The 19,114-nt window shown below is 35.3% G+C and overlaps 1 protein-coding gene across 1 annotated transcript in view; it reads left to right on the top strand.

Moving 5' to 3' along the window:
- The window catches only part of LOC128999074 (protein timeless homolog), a 74,915-nt gene extending 61,477 nt beyond the window's left edge, over positions 1-13,438 (top strand). The window contains exons 24-28 of the mRNA XM_054425431.1: positions 4,413-4,586; positions 5,796-6,001; positions 7,388-7,493; positions 9,417-9,495; positions 11,312-13,438. Of these exons, the coding sequence (XP_054281406.1) occupies positions 4,413-4,586; positions 5,796-6,001; positions 7,388-7,493; positions 9,417-9,495; positions 11,312-13,238 (2,492 nt within the window). The 3' untranslated portion in view covers positions 13,239-13,438. The remainder of the gene's footprint in view (positions 1-4,412; positions 4,587-5,795; positions 6,002-7,387; positions 7,494-9,416; positions 9,496-11,311) is intronic.
- The last annotated feature ends 5,676 nt before the right edge of the window (positions 13,439-19,114 follow it).

Genomic DNA, 19,114 nt, shown 5'->3' with positions numbered 1-19,114 from the left:
GGGGGATTTTGAGGGAAACTCAAAAATGTCAAATGAAAAGACCCATCGAGTGACCCCTCATTTTGAAGGTCCTGGTAAAAGAAAACCAACAACGCAAATTAGAGGTCAGTAAAAAATGGCAGCTAATTGAAATTCTCAGAAGTTAAATTCAACTTGCAGCTTTCCAAGTCTGGAGACCCCCTGTAAATTTTGTAACGGCTCACACTAGGAAAACTAAACTCTACACACCTTTTTGGCATGTTATGAAGTACTTTTTAAGCCTATTAGCCACTTGATTCCCAAACCCAAAATGGGGGATTTTGGGGGAAACTCAAAAATTTAAAATGTTAAGCCCAATCGAGTGACCCCTCATTTTGAAGGTCATAATAAAAGAAAACTAACAAAACGCAAACTAGAGTTATCTATCTTAACACAGTAAAATATGGAAGCCAATTGAATATAAAATTGTAAGTTATTTCTGATTTCTAAAGATTTCAATCAGCTTCCATTTTTTACTGGATTGAGATAGAAACCTCTGGTTTAGGTTGTTAGTTTTCTTTTACCTTCAAAATGAGGGGTCACCCAATGGGGCTTATCATTTAACATTTTTGAGTTTCCCTCAAAATCCCCATTTCGGGTTTGGAAACCAAGAGGCTATTAGGCTTAAAAAGTACTTCATAATATGCCAAAAAGGTGTGTAGAGTTTAGTTTTCCTAGCTTGAACCGTTACAAAATTTACAGGGGGTCTCCAGACTTGGAAAGCTGTTTAAATTTAACTTCTGAGAATTTCAATTGGCTGCCATTTTTACTGGATTGAAATAGAGACCTCTAATTTGCGTTGTCGGTTTTCTTTTACCAGGACCTTAAAAATGAGGGATCAATCGATGGGGCTTAACATTTTAAATTTTTGAGTTTCCCCCAAAATCCCTTTATTTTGGGGATGTACACCAAGTCGCGGTTATGCCATAAAAGTACAGTAGAACCTCTTTCATCCGAACTAATTGGGACCGGGGGTAGTTCGGACTATGGAATAGTTTGAATTACAGAACATGTTGTTTTTACATAACAATAGCTAGGGAAAAGTGAAAAATGCTTTATAAAGTAAAATACAGTGTTTATTTAAAGCAGTAGTAAACATAGAGAATAAACAGTACTGTACATTACAATTGAAATAATTATGGTAAGTATATCAATAAATACAGTATATAATAAAGGACTACTGTACTGTGTATAGAGTACAGCAATGAGGGGTTCGGATTAGTGGACGTTTGGACTACAAGGGTTCGGATTAAAGAGGTTTTACTGTACTTCATAACATGCCATAAAGGTGTGCCCAGTTTAGTTTTTCTAGTATGGGCCGTTAAAAAAATAACAGGGGGTCTTCACACTTTTACTAACCCTGTATAGATATCTAAAGAACCTTTTTCGATATCTTAATGTAACTTGTATTATGGAAAACCGGCTGATTTCATGAAAAAATCCCAAGGACACTTTTTTTTAGCCTTTCATTGTTTCTTACCAGGGTTCCCACTCAACCGTGAAAACCTTAAAACCGTTAATTAGGTCAACCAAGAAAAAACTTTGATTTAGCCGTGAATTTGTTTTTGGACCCTTAAAACACCAAATATTTCGCCTGGAGACGACACAAGGGGCTACTCGTGTGAAACTGAATGCAGTAATATCGAGATTATTGTATGTGTGTGAGTGAGAGATAGGTGTTTGGCCGAAGTCCAGCGGTCCCTCCACCACCCCTGGTTTAAGTCAGAGACTTATTCACCAGGCCCCTTTCCTGAAAAATCTTCAGATCCTCTTCCAGTTGTCGGCTTCATTTTTGTCCTTCCAGGCACATTCTGTGCCTAACCAACACCTCTCCCCTCACCTAGTACCCTCAGTACTAGGATCATCGGATTTTCTTTTTTTTTCAATCTTCTTTATTTATTTATTTCATTTTTCCTAACATTTATCCTTTTCGAATTCCAGCCTGTCTTCCTGCATTTTCAAATTCATGCTTTTTCTTCTCTATCCTTCCGCACATTCTGGCAAACTCCAGCGAAGATTCTTAAGTTCTCAAGAAGTTGATTTTCTCCCAATTCCATGTCTTGTCGGAGGAATTCCCTCATGTCGCTTTGTTCTTCTTCGGAGAAAGGGCACTCCATCAGTTCATGTTGCGATGTCTCCAGCTCTCCGCAATGAGTGAAATGATCTCTCTCAGAAGAACTCTCAGAATCTCTGGCCACCAAGCGGAGTCAAAAGCTCCAGAAATATCAAGAAACAATCCTACTACATATTTTTCTTCCGTCTCTTTAACTTCTCTTCTCATATCCAGAAGTGCGTCTACCGTTCCAACACTTTCCGTGAATCCATATTGCAATGGATTTGCCCTATTTTCCCTATCCAGCCATTCTTTCATCCTTTTCACTATTAATCTTTCGCCCAGCTTTCCTAGGACAGGTAAGAGGGTTACTGGCCTGTACGATTTAATCTTACTTGGATCCTTTTCCTCGCTCTTCAGAAAATTTTGACGATTCCTTTTTTCCACACATCAGGATACCTGCCTTCTCTCAGCATCTTGTTGTACAGGTTCAACAGCGTCCCCTTGATCCTTCCAAACATTCTCTTTACTACTTCGTTCTTTATTTCATCCACTCCCGGGGCTTTCCTATCCTTCAGCAGTGCAACGCATGCAATTAGCTCTCCTTCCATCTTCCTCATCCGTTCCAATGCTTTCTTCAGCCATCCTACTTCTGATTCTTGCTTGTTTCTCTGTACCATCCTCTTCCCTATCGTCTGGCAGCAATCCTTGTATCATTCTCTCTGGGGCCTCTTGCGAGAAAGAGAGAGAGGGGGGGAGAGAGAGAGTGTAATTTGACATTTCTTTATTTCACCTGCAGTGATTTAGTCCTCGATGGTCCAATATTCCATCACAACAGGCACAAAAAACACATTGCCATACATTGTTGTGGTTACACTTAATAACATATTTATTACAATGTTTTTTAATGGCGAGAGAGAGAGTCATCATTCACTCACTGCTGGAAAACAACCATAAGGAAGAAAGAATATTTAGAACAACGAGTTAGCACAAACTTTTTCATTATGCCTACATTAATGAACGACTTCTCTCTCTCTCTCTCTCTCTCTCTCTCTCCTCTCCCTCGCGCTCTCCCCCCCCCCTTCCCTTCTGATCCATCAATACCAAATTTATTGTCTTCTCATTCTCCCCTACCCTCCCTCTAAACACCACAACTCTGTCTTTTATTTCTCTGCCTCTATCTCTTGTATCTTTCTTCGCTCTGTGCCGACTGGCCGATTATTACATTCTATTCATGGAATGGGCCTTGAGGATTTTATGGTCTTGTGCTTTCCTGCATGTATAGATCTAAGAAATGTTAAATTTAATAATGGTGCCATATTCATCGGCTACGAAACCTTACTTGTGTACTGGTTAGAAAAGGCATTACATAAAGTTTTGTCATTATAACTAAAATTGTTTGGAGAACATAAAATTTATAAAAGCAGACCGAGAGAACCGAGAAAACACTATGAATTTTGTTGAAGACAAATAGTGGGAACCCTGCTTAGGTACGGGAAACCCTGTATACCGTATATATACAGTAGACTCCCTCTTATCCGAACACCTGTTAACCGGACATCGGGATAACCGGACTACACTAGGCGGAAATGACATCTCTTTAACCGGACAATTTATACCAGCACATGGGTTTAAACGGACTAGATCGGCCGGAAGTGGGCTGTACTGAAACCACTGTTCTCGTGGGAAATATTTGAGACCAGTGATCATGTGTCTAAATACAATGCTCTCCTAAATTTAAGTCAAATATTTAGGTTACATAAAGAGATTGGGGACGTCGGTTTAACCGGAAAACCAGTTATCCAGACTGGTCTCGGTCCCGAGGAGTCCGGATAAGAGGGAGTCTGGTGGTTGCGGTTTTATTATAATGGTATTATTTTAAAGCAGCATAAGATTAGTGTGTTTGGAACTGTGGTTTGGTTTGTTGTGGAAGGACAAATATTGTGTAAGGAAGTAAAAAGTGAAAATTTAAATACAGTAGGCCTATAATCATTTCATAAAATAGACAATCAAAAGTGCTCTTATATGGATGTTAAGTTATTCCATTGAAACTGTTTAAAGAGAATATATGTATTTTACGGATGTCTTGCAGAAAGTCAACTGTGCCAGAAGGTCAAATAATTTATTCTTGTACCATTAGATCAAAATCAATATATTTTGTTGTAGCATTAGGTCAACAGTCCCATTTAGTCAACCAATAAAGTCGGTACCTACTAAAAATAAATTATTTGACCTAACAAACATTTGACTTTCAGCAACACTCCCGTATTTTACTATGTTCTAGTTAAACTGTTTGAAAATAAGTCAGTTGAATCTTTTGAATTAAATACATTTATTTCAGCGGGCAAAAAAGGAAAAGAGTGGGGTGAAAGGAGTGATGATGAGAGTATATATGACTCTTGGTCAGAGGAGGAAGATCCCGAAGCTGTGTTACGCAGAAAGGAGACAGAAAGAGTTCGTGCGGCCCCCCTTCTTCCCCAGATATTTGTTGTTTTGAAGAAAGCTGTAGAGTTGGGTATGTAGATAATCTATTGACACAAATACATCTCATCAATTGCAGGTCTATTGTAATGTCTTAATCTACTGATTTTGTCACAAATCATATGAATAGGAATATTACAGTGGTCAACAAAAATACCCCAGGAGATACTATGGGGACACTAGTGTACAAAACCTGGATAAAATAATTAAACTTACAAAAAAAGTCTTGCGATTAATGTTAAACCTAGAACCTAAAGCATCTCTAAGAAACCACTTTTCACAATTGAATATACTAACTGTCTATGAACGCTGAACGGTATATTTTAGAATGCATTATTTCCGCCAAAAGTCATATTCATATCATCATATGTATGTGTTTCGCAAAGATATACACACATATAATACTAGTTACGTGTAGTTTAAGTATTATAACTTCAATTTGTAGGTGTGGCTTGGCTCAAAAATGGAGTCCTGTTATGAACCTCTATAGATATGTATATCTTTTTATGAGACTTGAGGCGAATATGAGGTGTTCTATTGTACTGCATATTCCCAAACGGACATTACCGTGCTATGTTTTAACACATGCCTCTGCATGGTTGTCAATATAAAAGCAGTTTTAGATTTTTGTATCCATAAATTTGGTGTGGTGTGCATTTAACATAATGCCGACATTAATTATAGTCTGTGATTGCGGCACAGTCGTGATCTTCTCCCGCAATCGTGAGGACATCATCATCGTTTCTAGTGACCACAAAAAAATTATATACTTCTCCCTCGATGGCAAAGACATCATCATTGTCTCCCATGATCGCGGGGAATTTAAAGCATCTCCTGCTAATGTCAAGACATTATTATCGTCTACTGTAGCTGAAATATCATGTTAAAATTGTTATCTGTCTTGGTCTCTATGAGATGTACAAGAAATCGAAGATGGTCAGGTAAAAGGTGTTGATTTTACATGGATCTGACTAAGAGGTTTACAACTGTATAAGATCGCGCACATGTAAGGTCATATTAAATTTATCGTTTAAATTGAAAAACAAACCTTTATTGTATCTAATCAAAGCAATTTGAACTAAAAATTTGATTGATGTAGTCAGTATAGAAGTTAATAAGTAAATTTAGATTGACTATATCCAGTGAAATTAAATCGTTCTAAATTTATTAAAAAGGTATATTAATAGATACAAAGTACTTATGAGGTATTTATTTTTTTATGGTTAATCATGTGTTGTTTTAGGTGATGTGGTGAAGATGCCTTTTGACTGGCTAATATCTGAACTTGGGGAGTTTTTGAAAGATCTGCCAGACACTGAGGATGAGGACAGCCAAAATGAAGGCATGGCATTGGTCCCGATAAGTGATCCCATCATTCACGCCTTTGAGAACATCCCTATCCTCCAACAAGTCCTGCATATCCTGTCTTTTGAAAAACCGAAGGATCAAGTACGTACGACTAATGTAACTGTAGTTTTTTGCAACATTGTTTTTGTGCGGTGTAATTATATTATAATAAAGAGGAAAAAGTATAAAAGAGGTTTAATTTATGAGAGAATGAATGAGTACATGTTGTTATGAGAGGTGATTCGCGATGAATGAATGCCACAATGAGTAATAAACATTTGATCATGAGCTGAGAATTACGGATAGATTGTTAAGAACAAAGACATATAAAATAACAAAAATTCAAAGACATCTTGACTGAACATACCGCCCCCTTTGAACCAACAAGGCTCAACAAAAAAGAGAAATAAAAACAATATACAATTTAAGAGAACCTGGGGTTCTCGGCAATCGGTATTGGAACAGCAGTATTTTTCCGATCGTGAGATCTTCGTAGAAGTCAACAATCGGTATTGGAATAGCGGTAAACTTCAGATCGCACGATTTTCGTAAATAAGTCTGCAATCGGTATCGGAATAGCAGTTTATTTACAATAGCACGATTTTCGTAGAAGAGTCGGCAAACAGTATCAGAATAGCGGTAATTTTTCGATCGCTCAATCTTCACAGACGAGTTGGGAATCAGTTTTGAAATCGCCACAAATTTGAATTAGAATCTTTCCAAAAATCCGGTGGACGTCAATGTATACTATTACTATTAGGCGCTTATATGGATACGGACATTCACATATATCCATTATAAAGACCTGCTCATAGATTGGCCAAAACAGATAACTGCCATAAAATAAGTTGCATACGGTTTTTTAATAAATTAGGTCTGGCAGCAAAACAGGTTCCTTTTATTAGGTTTAAGTCCAAAATGTTTGAGTGGCTCGTTTAAAATCCATATTACTGTATAACAGAGTACTTAGTTTCTGATGTTAATATTAATTTTTTAATTTAGAACCCACTGTATTTTATAGCTTTAGTTTTTTTATTTTTATTGTTGACTATGTCTATTCTTTGTAAAAGGTCAATGACAATAAAGATCTTGATTCTTGATTTTTGACACAGATAGTATGTTATATGATATGGAATAAATAAACAGTAACGTATTTGGATACAGACTCTTTTGTTTGTTGAAACCAAATCGGATCCATCAAAACTGAATCCGATTTTTTGTGGATCACATCGGGCGTTGGTTCTAGCTCAGATCTGATGGATCCGGTGGTCCGATATCTGGATCCGACCATCACTAATGGCAAGGCCTTGGTTGTGACTTCTCTGTCAATGGGTTTTGATTGAACTACTTCCTGTTTATCAACCCACTATCAAAAAGTTTAGTTGAGACTGATAAAAAATATTTCAACTAAGATAACAGAAATCAAAACACATCTGTTCCTTATGTTGTATATGAGTAATCAGTTATAATATAGATTTTTTGTAACAGGTAAAGTATTGGAGAATCCCTGGTACGTGGAAAGAAAAAGAAATCGGTGAAAGAATCATGTGGCTCAACAATGCCTTGAACGGAGATTTGCCTGATACCAGCCAAGGTAATTTGTTAAATGATATAAAATTTAATTAAATCGCCGTAAGAAGAAGATAGCATAGTTATGTGGAGGGTGTCAGGTGTGAATTAGTAACCTCAAAGAAGTTTGGGACGGGGTTTTTATTTCCTTCCCGAATGTGGGACATGGCTGAATGGGATATTTGCCTGTGCAAAAATGTTTATTTTAAAAATCTTGATTTAATATTCTTGCAGATAGCAATAATCTAAAAACACAAAAATGTACTGTTCTAAAAAGAGCAGTAATGGGTTACAAATACAATACACAAGTAACAAAAACTGGTACCTAAAAATAATGCATTATTTATCTATGCAACTGTGAAACATCAATCTAATTAGCTAACCATAACCACAGACAGATATTTAAACTCACTAGAACTACATTTGTATAATGAGAAGTGTTTTAAGGCGTGATATGGTTACCTGTACAAAACAATACAAGCTTTAAGCCCCCCATACATGGTCCTATCTTCGTGTAGCTTCAGTTTGATTCGGACAGCATTGACCTTCATAATTTGAAATCTTCTTTAATTTGAATATTACTCCTGGTCCCTAGCATTTAATTTACAATCAATACTAAATAATCCTGGTTAGTTCAAATTATATTTTGGATAGTTCGAAGCTTCTACGCGAAAAAAAGACGCCTCAAGTCAAGTGCCTCAAGTGTTTGTTGCTGTACTGTTTGCTTCGTATGTCCCACAAGCACAGCATACTCGTGTACAATTCAATAAACTTCCTCCTAAACCTTTTGTTGTCACTAATGTCACTGCACATTCTTAATCAGGTTTAGTCTATAACGTTCACAAATAAACTGAAGTTAACTGAAAGTACAAAGACCAAGTCTGTTGAGCCCATACACGGCGTGGTCGGTTGTGTCGGCCAAATACGTCTGGAATCCTCAAATTACCGTGGACTTGTCCTACTGTCTGTGGACCCGGTCTGTTTTACCCGCACACGGTCTGATGCTGTCCGAGTCGGATAAGTCGGCAGACATGTCAGACCGTGAATGAATCTGGCTTTATTAATCATACTTTTGGTTATAGTGTACCTATCTATCTCAATGATATCAAGATTATATATTCCACCATCACGTCACCATTGTACATATGGAGCACAAGCACAGCATCATCTTTAACATCTTTCGCTATCACATAGCGATTGTTTAAATGACTGGCGGTCACAGCTCAAGCGTTAAGATCTCCCTCGATCACGAATACATCATTATCGTATCCTGGGTTTGCAGAACCTTGGTGAACATCTCTCGCAATCGCGGAGATATCATTATTGTCACCTGCCATTCTGTCAACATCTCCCACATTGGTAATGTAATTATAGTAACTCCTGACACGACAAAATCACTGATGGTCAAAATGTAATTCTGTTCCAGTGGTGGAGAATAAATTGTTCCCAAACATTTCCCGAAATTTTAGGAGCTATTCATTCCTAATTCCTAGTGAAATGGTTACATATTTTAGCCTCGGCTAGAGCAACAATTTAATGGGCTGGAGATATGATAGTTATTGAAAACTTCTGGACACAGCAAAGTGTACAAGTCAGGTACAGAGCAGCAAATCACACTGTGATTCTGTTTACAAATGATGCCAGTAAGCAACAAGTCAACGTGTACACACAAACAATGGAGCTATATGCACAAATAACCCTTTTAAACATCCCTCTTAGTTTGGTTTGGAAAGAGGAATCAGAGTTAAACACATACCACCAAATTTTAATATTAACTTTTTTGGAATAGTTTGTACAGAATAACTCTTATTACAGAATGAGCTTCACTCAATGTGGAACTCCCACATTATTATAAGTTATTGATTATATTGAATATAAGTTGTCAGTAAACAAGTCTTTAATATAAGCTTGAAAATAACTGTCCTAAAAGTTTTTTTTTTTATTTCAGACCTAGAAGAAGAAGTTATATCTCTGAATACTGAAGACCGAACATATGTACAACCTAATGTGTCTGACAGGAATCTCAAGTAAGGGTGGAATATATTATGTTTCATAATTGTTTTCACTTTGAGTTATTAATAGGCCTATCATCTGATCTCTCTTTGCAAAGTGGGTACCGAGAAAAGATGATCTGACTTTCAATATTATAATGGAAACAATTTTATTTTATGCAAATACTTTTTATATGAAAATACCTCAAACAGTGTATTGAGGCTTAGGGAAAATTTCCTTTGTGGATATACTCTAAAAATCTTCCAAACAAAGCTTATTAGATGTAGTTTCAAATCTAAATAGAAGTTAAATGATAACTGACGCTTAATTTTTATCTTACTCAAATATGATGGATAAGCAATGGGAGTTAACTATGTGTTTTTTATTGGGGAAATCACAAACATTTGCTATAATTTTTGAACTGTGAAATTTACAGCGTTGAGAGCTGTGTCATTTTGTTTACGGTTGAAAGGGTCATAAACAAATCATTATAAATCACAATTCACTGATGTTTCAGAATTTCTTTGGGCATGCCTTAATTCTAAACTGTATGAAGTCAGTCAAGGAAGCTTAGTTAAATGAGCAGAGGAAAATCCAAACATATTACATGATTGGTCAAATAAGCTTGAATATTAATGAAATCACAACCTTAATTTATTGATTCTAAACAAGGTCATGTTACTCAGGCTACGGCCACACGGGCGTTTTTTCACGCAAGAACGCAGCGTGAAAAAACGCGAGAAATATGGGCAGCATTAAATGTAATGAGGTATGCCACACGGAGTCTGTTTTCACGCAGATTCGGCGCGTCTTCAAAATCGACCGCCGCGGGCCCGCAGAAGAATGGACTGGGGTGCATTTTAGAAGCTTGTTTTCACGCTCTGTCACTGGCCACACGGGCGGGAGCAACACGCAGCTTTGATCAAGTCGTCCTAGCAAGTTAAAATAAATATAAATGTATCTAATTTTGTCCAGGATAGCGTAAAATATTTTTGGGTCTAGCCAATTACACAGTAGACCTACACGTTTTATCTTAAACATAGGTCGACCTTACTGGACCACTCAATAATTTTTTACTAAAAGGAAAGGCATTTAGTTGGACTAAAAAATGTAAAGAGGCATATATGTAGTAGAATATTCAAAGATCTGATGAAAATCTTGTCATAATAATATTTATATAATATTTTTTTTTTAAATGTCAAAATAAAATAATTGTAGTGTTGTTTTCGTATCGAAATCAATATACCATTCATATTTCTTGTTCACTAGTCAGAAACAAGGTTACTATTCCGGCCATGAGGAAGATATATAACATAATTACGTGAATCCGTCAATCAACTGCGGGTTACCACTGCATTTTGCCGCTCCTGGACTTCAACCGGCGTGAGAACAAGCTACATTTTACTGCGTGAAAAAAACGCACGTGTGGCATACAGCAGCGGGAATTCAAGCAGCGTGAAAATAAGCTACATTTTACCGCGTGAAAAAACGCCCGTGTGGCCGTAGCCTAAATGACATAAAGAGAGCAGTGGTGAAGATTGTAAACCATTCAAATACAGCTGACTTCAAGGTTCCTTGACATAACGCTTGTTCGTTTTTTCCTACTAGTAGGGTTTAATAGTATTATACAATAGCTAAGTTAATCATTGGCTGTATCTGTATAAAAATATGCAAGCTAAAGAGAAAGTTATTGAGCTGCTAAGGAGTAGATTTCTGTGCTGCTATCTATAATTAATATATAACAATCATCAAATTAAAACTTATTATTTTGCATGTGTACTTTCATATCTGTTGTAGGACTTTCATTTGTTAATTTAACTAACTACAATAATATTTTTTTTTTTTTTTCAGAAGCACTAGCAACAACAGTCCCTATCTAAAAAGGACCAGAAACATAGTTGATTATTCAAGTTCTTCAGAGGAAGACCTGGATAATTCTAAACCAGGTCCATCTCTACCTAAAAGCCTATCAAAAAAAGGGAAGTACAAGAATGATTCAGACAAAGAAAATCACCAGCAATCAAAAATTATTGATGCGAACATGACAGACACAAGTGAAAATGGTAGCATCAAGACAAACCGGAAAAAACGTTTTATGCGTTTTGAATCAGATTCCGAAGAGGAAGAAAGTCGCAAAGCTAGAATTTCTAACGATTCAAATTTAGTTGAAAATAATGCTGACTTTGTAAAAAACTCTGATAGTGAACCAGTGGTTTCCTCCCCTTTTGAAATGAAGTCAGAGAATAGCAAGCTGAAAAGAAAAAGACAAAACAATGTCATATATTCTGATGATGATTCCAACATCATCGTAGAAAAAGAGACTGCTGAAGACAGTAAAAGACCTAAAATTCAGGTTGATGCTCATCCATCCAATAAGCATGAAGTTGAGCTATCAAAAGGTTTAGTAAAAGAAGTACCAAGAATGGACGTTGAGAATGTAACGCCTGCTAGAAGTATCCTCGATGAAATTTTTGATCCTGCCCAGAATTTTAGTTCACAGGATTATAGTCCTCGACAGGATGTTAGTCCTCTACAGGATGATAGTCCTAACTTTGTTTCTACCCAATCGGATGATTTTGAAGGTTGCCCACAACGCGATTATTTGGAAGATGCCATGTTGGCATCTTGTGCTAATGATCCAAATTTAGTTGAAAATAATGCTGACTTTGTAAAAAACTCTGATAGTGAACCAGTGGTTTCCTCCCCTTTTGAAATGAAGTCAGAGAATAGCAAGCTGAAAAGAAAAAGACAAAACAATGTCATATATTCTGATGATGATTCCAACATCATCGTAGAAAAAGAGACTGCTGAAGACAGTAAAAGACCTAAAATTCAGGTTGATGCTCATCCATCCAATAAGCATGAAGTTGAGCTATCAAAAGGTTTAGTAAAAGAAGTACCAAGAATGGACGTTGAGAATGTAACGCCTGCTAGAAGTATCCTCGATGAAATTTTTGATCCTGCCCAGAATTTTAGTTCACAGGATTATAGTCCTCGACAGGATGTTAGTCCTCTACAGGATGATAGTCCTAACTTTGTTTCTACCCAATCGGATGATTTTGAAGGTTGCCCACAACGCGATTATTTGGAAGATGCCATGTTGGCATCTTGTGCTAATGATCCAAATTTAGTTGAAAATAATGCTGACTTTGTAAAAAACTCTGATAGTGAACCAGTGGTTTCCTCCCCTTTTGAAATGAAGTCAGAGAATAGCAAGCTGAAAAGAAAAAGACAGAACAATGTCATATATTCTGATGATGATTCCAACATCATCATAGAAAAAGAGACTGCTGAAGACAGTAAAAGACCTAAAATTCAGGTTGATGCTCATCCATCCAATAAGCATGAAGTTGAGCTATCAAAAGGTTTAGTAAAAGAAGTACCAAGAATGGACGTTGAGAATGTAACGCCTGCTAGAAGTATCCTCGATGAAATTTTTGATCCTGCCCAGAATTTTAGTTCACAGGATTATAGTCCTCGACAGGATGTTAGTCCTCTACAGGATGATAGTCCTAACTTTGTTTCTACCCAATCGGATGATTTTGAAGGTTGCCCACAACGCGATTATTTGGAAGATGCCATGTTGGCACATTGTCATCATGATTCAGAAAATTCAAGTATCCATGTTTCCGACCAAGAAACACAACAAGAGCTATCCCAGACCATCGTACTGACTGATTCTACACAGGATGATGTGTTGTCAATTCGACAATCCTCCCAGACTACTGAAGAATCAGATGAAGTTCAAATTGTTTATGACGCAAAACTAGATAGTTAAAAGATTTTTTCACATGACCGATAACTTTTTTAATTATGTTAATTTGTAATAATTTGCATTTTAGGAAAATAACATATCACTCATGAAGTTGTTACCTTTATTTATAATTACAATTTTCAAAAGACGCTTTAAAACATATTAATTTTTGTTAAACACACCTGTAATTTCAAATGTACTACCTAATAAGGGCGGTAGTTCTTCCTTCCAGGGGTTTGCCCTAAAATTGATTTTGTAAGAAATAAAATACTTAATCCTAATTAAAAATATTTATAAAAGTAAAAATTTAAAGCTTCTGAAAAGTGGTTTATTGTGGTCTCTCGAGCCTTTATTAAACTTCTCTTTTTTAGGTACAGCTTTTATTTCAGCTATTCAGACATAATTTAGTGCAGGGGTCTCCCTTGATTTTCAATTTTCTATATTTGCTTATAAATATATAACATTTTGGCTTGCTGAATTTCCAGAGAACACAGGATAACATAAATAACTATTTTCTATATACTACAAAATTTACTCCATTTAACTTTTAATTAGAAAGGTTTTAAGAAAGCTTTGCCATACAGGAGTTTGCAGCTCAATTTATCGGAAATATTGCATTTGTCACTTAATATGTCAGCTAATTTAGGGCTGCAATTGAACTGTAGTTCTGGTAATTAAGATTGATTTAAAATATCTATCCAACTAAGCAGATCTATATTTAGATGACTCGGCCACTAAATGTTTACTGCTAATTTTACCCTATTGAGAAAAAAATTACAAGTGAGATTCATGTATTTAACTCATATTTATTTATACACGGTAGCCAGCCGACCTGGACTGAGACTGAATGATATTCTCTCCAGAGTGTCAACAAAATGGATGTCCAATGCATTAAGAGAAGTAGGTTTCCCCTTTATAAAACTGTAATAATTTTTGTTTGAGATGTTTCTTTCCCCCTAATGGGAAGTATAATTGAAACTGCTCTGTAGCTCTGAGGTTGCTCCTTAGGACTCTTATAAGTAATTAAACAGTAATATATACTGTACAAATTTAATTGTGCCTTTGAACTAATGATTAACAAGTGTGGCTGTTAAGTTGAGACTGGTAATAAAAGGATCACATTCTGTAATGATTCAATTTCATTTGTCTTAAAGTATTTCATTGATGTTTAGGACAAGTATTAAAAGTGTTGTTCTCTTTAAATAAACGTATAATAAATTTGGGTCTGTAAGTCATTTTGAGAATGATAGGAAGGATTTCAAGAATGTATTGCGGAACAGTCTAGGCTAATTTCTCATACTCGTTGTAGTAATTGTCAATTATTACCCTAACAATGTTTTTTTGGTCTGTGAGTAAAATTTTTTAACTTGTGTTTATGAGTTTTCTAGCTATTTTAAGGTTATTTTATCTGGTTAATTTTTACAATTTATTTGACCAATAAATTATCATTAGGCTACTTTGAATTGGAGTACCATTGAATGACTTTTTTGTAACATAATTTATCTACTTTAAGTTTATCTTTATGTATTTTGTTTTAATGTTTGTGAAAATAATTGTTTGCTCAGTATCACATATAAACTCTGTGACATGTTTAGAATAGCCAGTCAAAATTAAATCAAAACAAATAGTATACTAGATAAGAGTTGGATAAGAATTACCACAGCCATTTGTTTCAAACTTATTCACTTAGACTAATAACAAAAAATTATGCTAACATTTTCAATTACTTGACTTACTTGGTACTCAAGTAGGCCTACTGTAGTTTCAAAATCCACTACTTGCTCACCCCTAACCATCACAACCCTCTTAGATTGAAGAGGGGCCTCTTGAGGCTGCTGTTAAAATTAGATGTCCTGAGTATTAACTAGTGATGTGTCAGTTAAAAATTTTATCAGTTAGATTTTGTTACATTGGTTGTCATTTTTTTGTTTTAAATAAATGAAATTGCCATCCACATATATTTTAGCTGAAACTTTATTGTTGTTGATGGTGGATTTATGTTGTAACAAAGATAATCACAGCTGAAACCTGGTTAATCCAAAAAATTTTTAAGTGGATTTGTTAAAACAAATACTCCAACATATATTGTTGTGATATATTGTTTTTTTAGCAAATTTAGTTTCTGCCAGTTAAGGGTATTAGTGGGTAGAATTGCGGAAAAATCTTTAACATCCTCCACAATTGCAGGCAAATTGCTTGACAACCAATCAACAAAACTGACATATCCCACCAATTCTGACTTTCAGTTATTTATTTTGTTTACCTGACAAAATCAATAACTGACCTATCCCTAGCTTTAACAAATAGATCCACATGAAGTTCCCATTATTAGACCTAAGATGACTAATGTGCCTTGCATTTATTTTGTTCAAGACCTTCTCTTGTTTTAGTTTTCCAAGCCAAAGTTCCTTTAATATTAGTAGGCTTCTATGATAAGAAGATAGCTTAGTTAGAGTATTTATAAGAATATTAATTTTGTATGACTTAATAAAATGTTTTGAATATTTTAATGTCTTTTTTTTTTAGGAAATACCAATACTGGGTCAAATACTAATATTAATTCCAATTTTTATTTTAATAGATTGTGTGCTGTGTGCCTCATGCAAGAAATGTTAAAATATTTATGTGAACAAATTTATTCTAAATATTACATTTTAAACCATTGTTTCGGGCTTAACACGTACGCTACCGACATGTTTAAAAAAAATCCTTCACTGACCAGCATCAACTATGGTTGACGTAAGAATTTTTTGCCGGGGACTGGCGTCAACTGTCGTTGATGCGTGCTCTGGACTGACAACAACTATTGTTGACGCCAACACACACTGTATAGCTTTTTTACAAAAATACAGTTTATTTTATCGACTTGGTTATTAGTTGTAGGTATAAACCTAAAGGAATAGCCCCTATAGTCCTCGCCACCCTAAGTTGAGGCATCCAAAGTCTGCACTAGATATACGCCTTGGGCTGCCTCAACTTAGGGTGGCAAGGACTATAAATATGTTGCTGTGATTTCCATGTGGGTGTTTTTTTTTTTTTTTTCAGTACAACTGATAGAATTTTTTACCACATAAATTTTTACAAGTCTCGATGCGTTAGTTGACCCAGTCCTCATTAAGAGAGTTTGGTGTGTTTTGTATTATAGACTAAGATCTACATACTACTAATGGATAAAGACATTGATACATATGACAAAGCAAGCGATGATGGGCCAATGTCAACTACAGTTTATGACATTTTTTTTAACATGATTGGACTTTGTATTGCAATTTAATTCATATAATTATTTTTTAGCATCTGTGTGTATGTTTAATTCAATAAGCTTGGTCGAAAAGGGAAATCCAGCCCGTAGGTTAGGGTACTGACATAAAGTCTGGTGTCAACTATAGTTGACGATTGGTAGTGAACGTGTTAAACAGTATTCTTTTTTTTATCTGGTGCAGGGAGGGGGGCAGTAAAAGAAAACAAAGTTGAGGTTTCATATCTCACAATGTATAATGAGATGATTGTTGAATGTCACGAAAGCTAACAATTAGAATATGAGAATATACAGAGTGAGTGCTAATTAATTATTGAACTCAAGTTCTCTTTTACTGCTTTATGTTTCTCCCAAACTATACATACACTAGCACTTGAAAGTGCTATACAGTATGTTCAATCTAAGTCAATGACAATATAGCCTATAGGGGGAAAGAGGTTGCACAGCACCAAATAAAAGTACAAGTTTGTTTACCTCTAGGTTCAGATATCTTAATCTAGAAAGTTCCCAGAAGGGTTTGGAGTCGGCACTGCTAGAGTTGCTAGAGTTACATAAATATAGTTATCTTAAGATCAGTGATCAGTGGTCTTATATTCAAATTAATATTTATAGCCAGGCCTTTTGGAGGCTTTTAGACACAGTTGCCCTGATAACTTTGATCAATTCTAAAGTTGGCAAACATGTGGAGGCGCAGAGCATTAAAGCTAAACACATGTACAGCTAGCGGATGGAACTAAAATGAAACCAAATTTTGTTTATTAATTTGAGAGTATTATTGATGGCACGCTTCAGAAGATTAAGGTGGTTTGCTTGCCCTCATTGACGGTCGCCGGGATTTTATCCCCTGGAATTCTACCCCTTGGGCAATGCTGACTTCACTATGACATAGTAAGCTGAATGTTGTTCGTGGGTATAATTATACCCCCGCGGATTTTAAAGTCTAATGAAAATAGACAGAGCGTGATAAATTAGATTAGCAATAAAAACCTCCTGTCCATATAACTAGCAATTAGGCAACTGTAGATGTCCGGATTTTAACCCCGGTCTTAAGTAGAATGTACTGAGGACAAAAGGGAAGAACAGTACTAACAAAATATATATCATTAATTAAATTTATAAGAAATAAAATATAAAAAATACAAAACCCCTAGTTATTGGCCACTATTAGCTATAGCCAGTGCTCGATTTGTAAAAAATGAGGTGCCGGAACTGTAACCTATTTCATGTGATTTGTACCTATTTAAGCCACTATTTTTATCTCTCCGAAAGAGAAGTACCGGACTCCAATCCGCCGTGTTCCCCAGCAAATCGAGCACAGACCATAACTATTAATTGTCACATCTTGGCACAGTTATTGGCACCTATAAAATGGTCTATAGACACAATAATTGGTCGAATACTATGTATCAAATCCAGATGCCTACAACTACATTTTATAACAGGTATTCCAATGACCTTTCTCAGTAAACTCACAATAGCTCATTTGTTGTACCTGAAGAAACAATGAGGCATATTTTATTATTGTTACAATACAAATTGTTTTAACAAATCATATAAGTCATATAATAAATCGTTAAACAAATGTTCAAAAAATTTTTCATTCATATGGCCAATCATATTTATATTCAGACATCTTTATTCATCATAAATCATGTACATTGGTGGTACAGTGAATAGTGTCAGAATACTTAAAATAAAAATACTATTTCTATGTATTGGAGGTGGAAACTCCTCAAAAGCATATAATGCTAAATTTATTAAATAATCTTGTAGAATTTTCTTGAATTTAGATAGGTTTGTTTCTTTTAGCGAATTTCCCTATAGGGAAGTAGCTATTACCGTAAGTGGCACGGTAAGACCTAGACCCGGGACCAATTTACTTTTTCATTTTGATGTCCCCAGAGGCCAAAAACACCATTCGTTCAAATTTTTATATATGTATATATATATATATATATATATATATATATATACGTCCGTGAACGCGATAACTTGAGTAATTTTTGTCAGATTTTGATTAAATTTGGTTTAAAGGTGTAAAGCGGGATAAACTTGAATGAGTTCGCAAACCAGCACGATCGGACCATGGGAACGGGGCTTTACGGGGGGTTTTATGGGGTAAAAATTAGTTTTTCTCACTTTTGACCCTCAAAACACAAAATTTCCCGATTTCTCTTTAGACCTTTTTAAAGAGCTTAAAAAAACAAATAATTTAGTATATAAAAGTATTTTTGTTCGATTATTAGTAACGGAGAAAATTTAAAAAATTGTAAATTTAAAATTCCCATGTTATTCTTATGGAGAATGTTGTCAAATGTTGTAGTTTGCTTGTTTATGGATATATTTTGATCAAACTTGGCAAATTTATTTATTTTGTACTAAGCTATCAATATTTTACTCAAAAACACACTTTATTAGTTTCCTTGTAGCAGCAAACCTAGGTACTCGTTAAACCTAATGTTATTAAAATATATTTAACTGAAAATCAATTCAGACAAATGGAAATTCGCTTAGTCGGCAGGTTTGCTGCGGCGGGGGTATTTTTTCAATTCAGGGACAAATTTTAGAAACTCTACCAGCGTATGAGGGGTTTTTTTTTTAATTTTAATTTGTGAGGCTGGACAAACTCTCTTCTCCTCCT

The sequence above is a fragment of the Macrosteles quadrilineatus genome, unplaced genomic scaffold, assembly GCF_028750875.1.
Source record: "Macrosteles quadrilineatus isolate MER2022 unplaced genomic scaffold, UCM_ALF_1.0 Scaffold_7__1_contigs__length_78375512, whole genome shotgun sequence".
In the NCBI taxonomy this organism is placed as follows: Eukaryota; Metazoa; Arthropoda; class Insecta; order Hemiptera; family Cicadellidae; genus Macrosteles; species Macrosteles quadrilineatus.
This window is presented reverse-complemented; position numbering and strand designations above follow the sequence as displayed.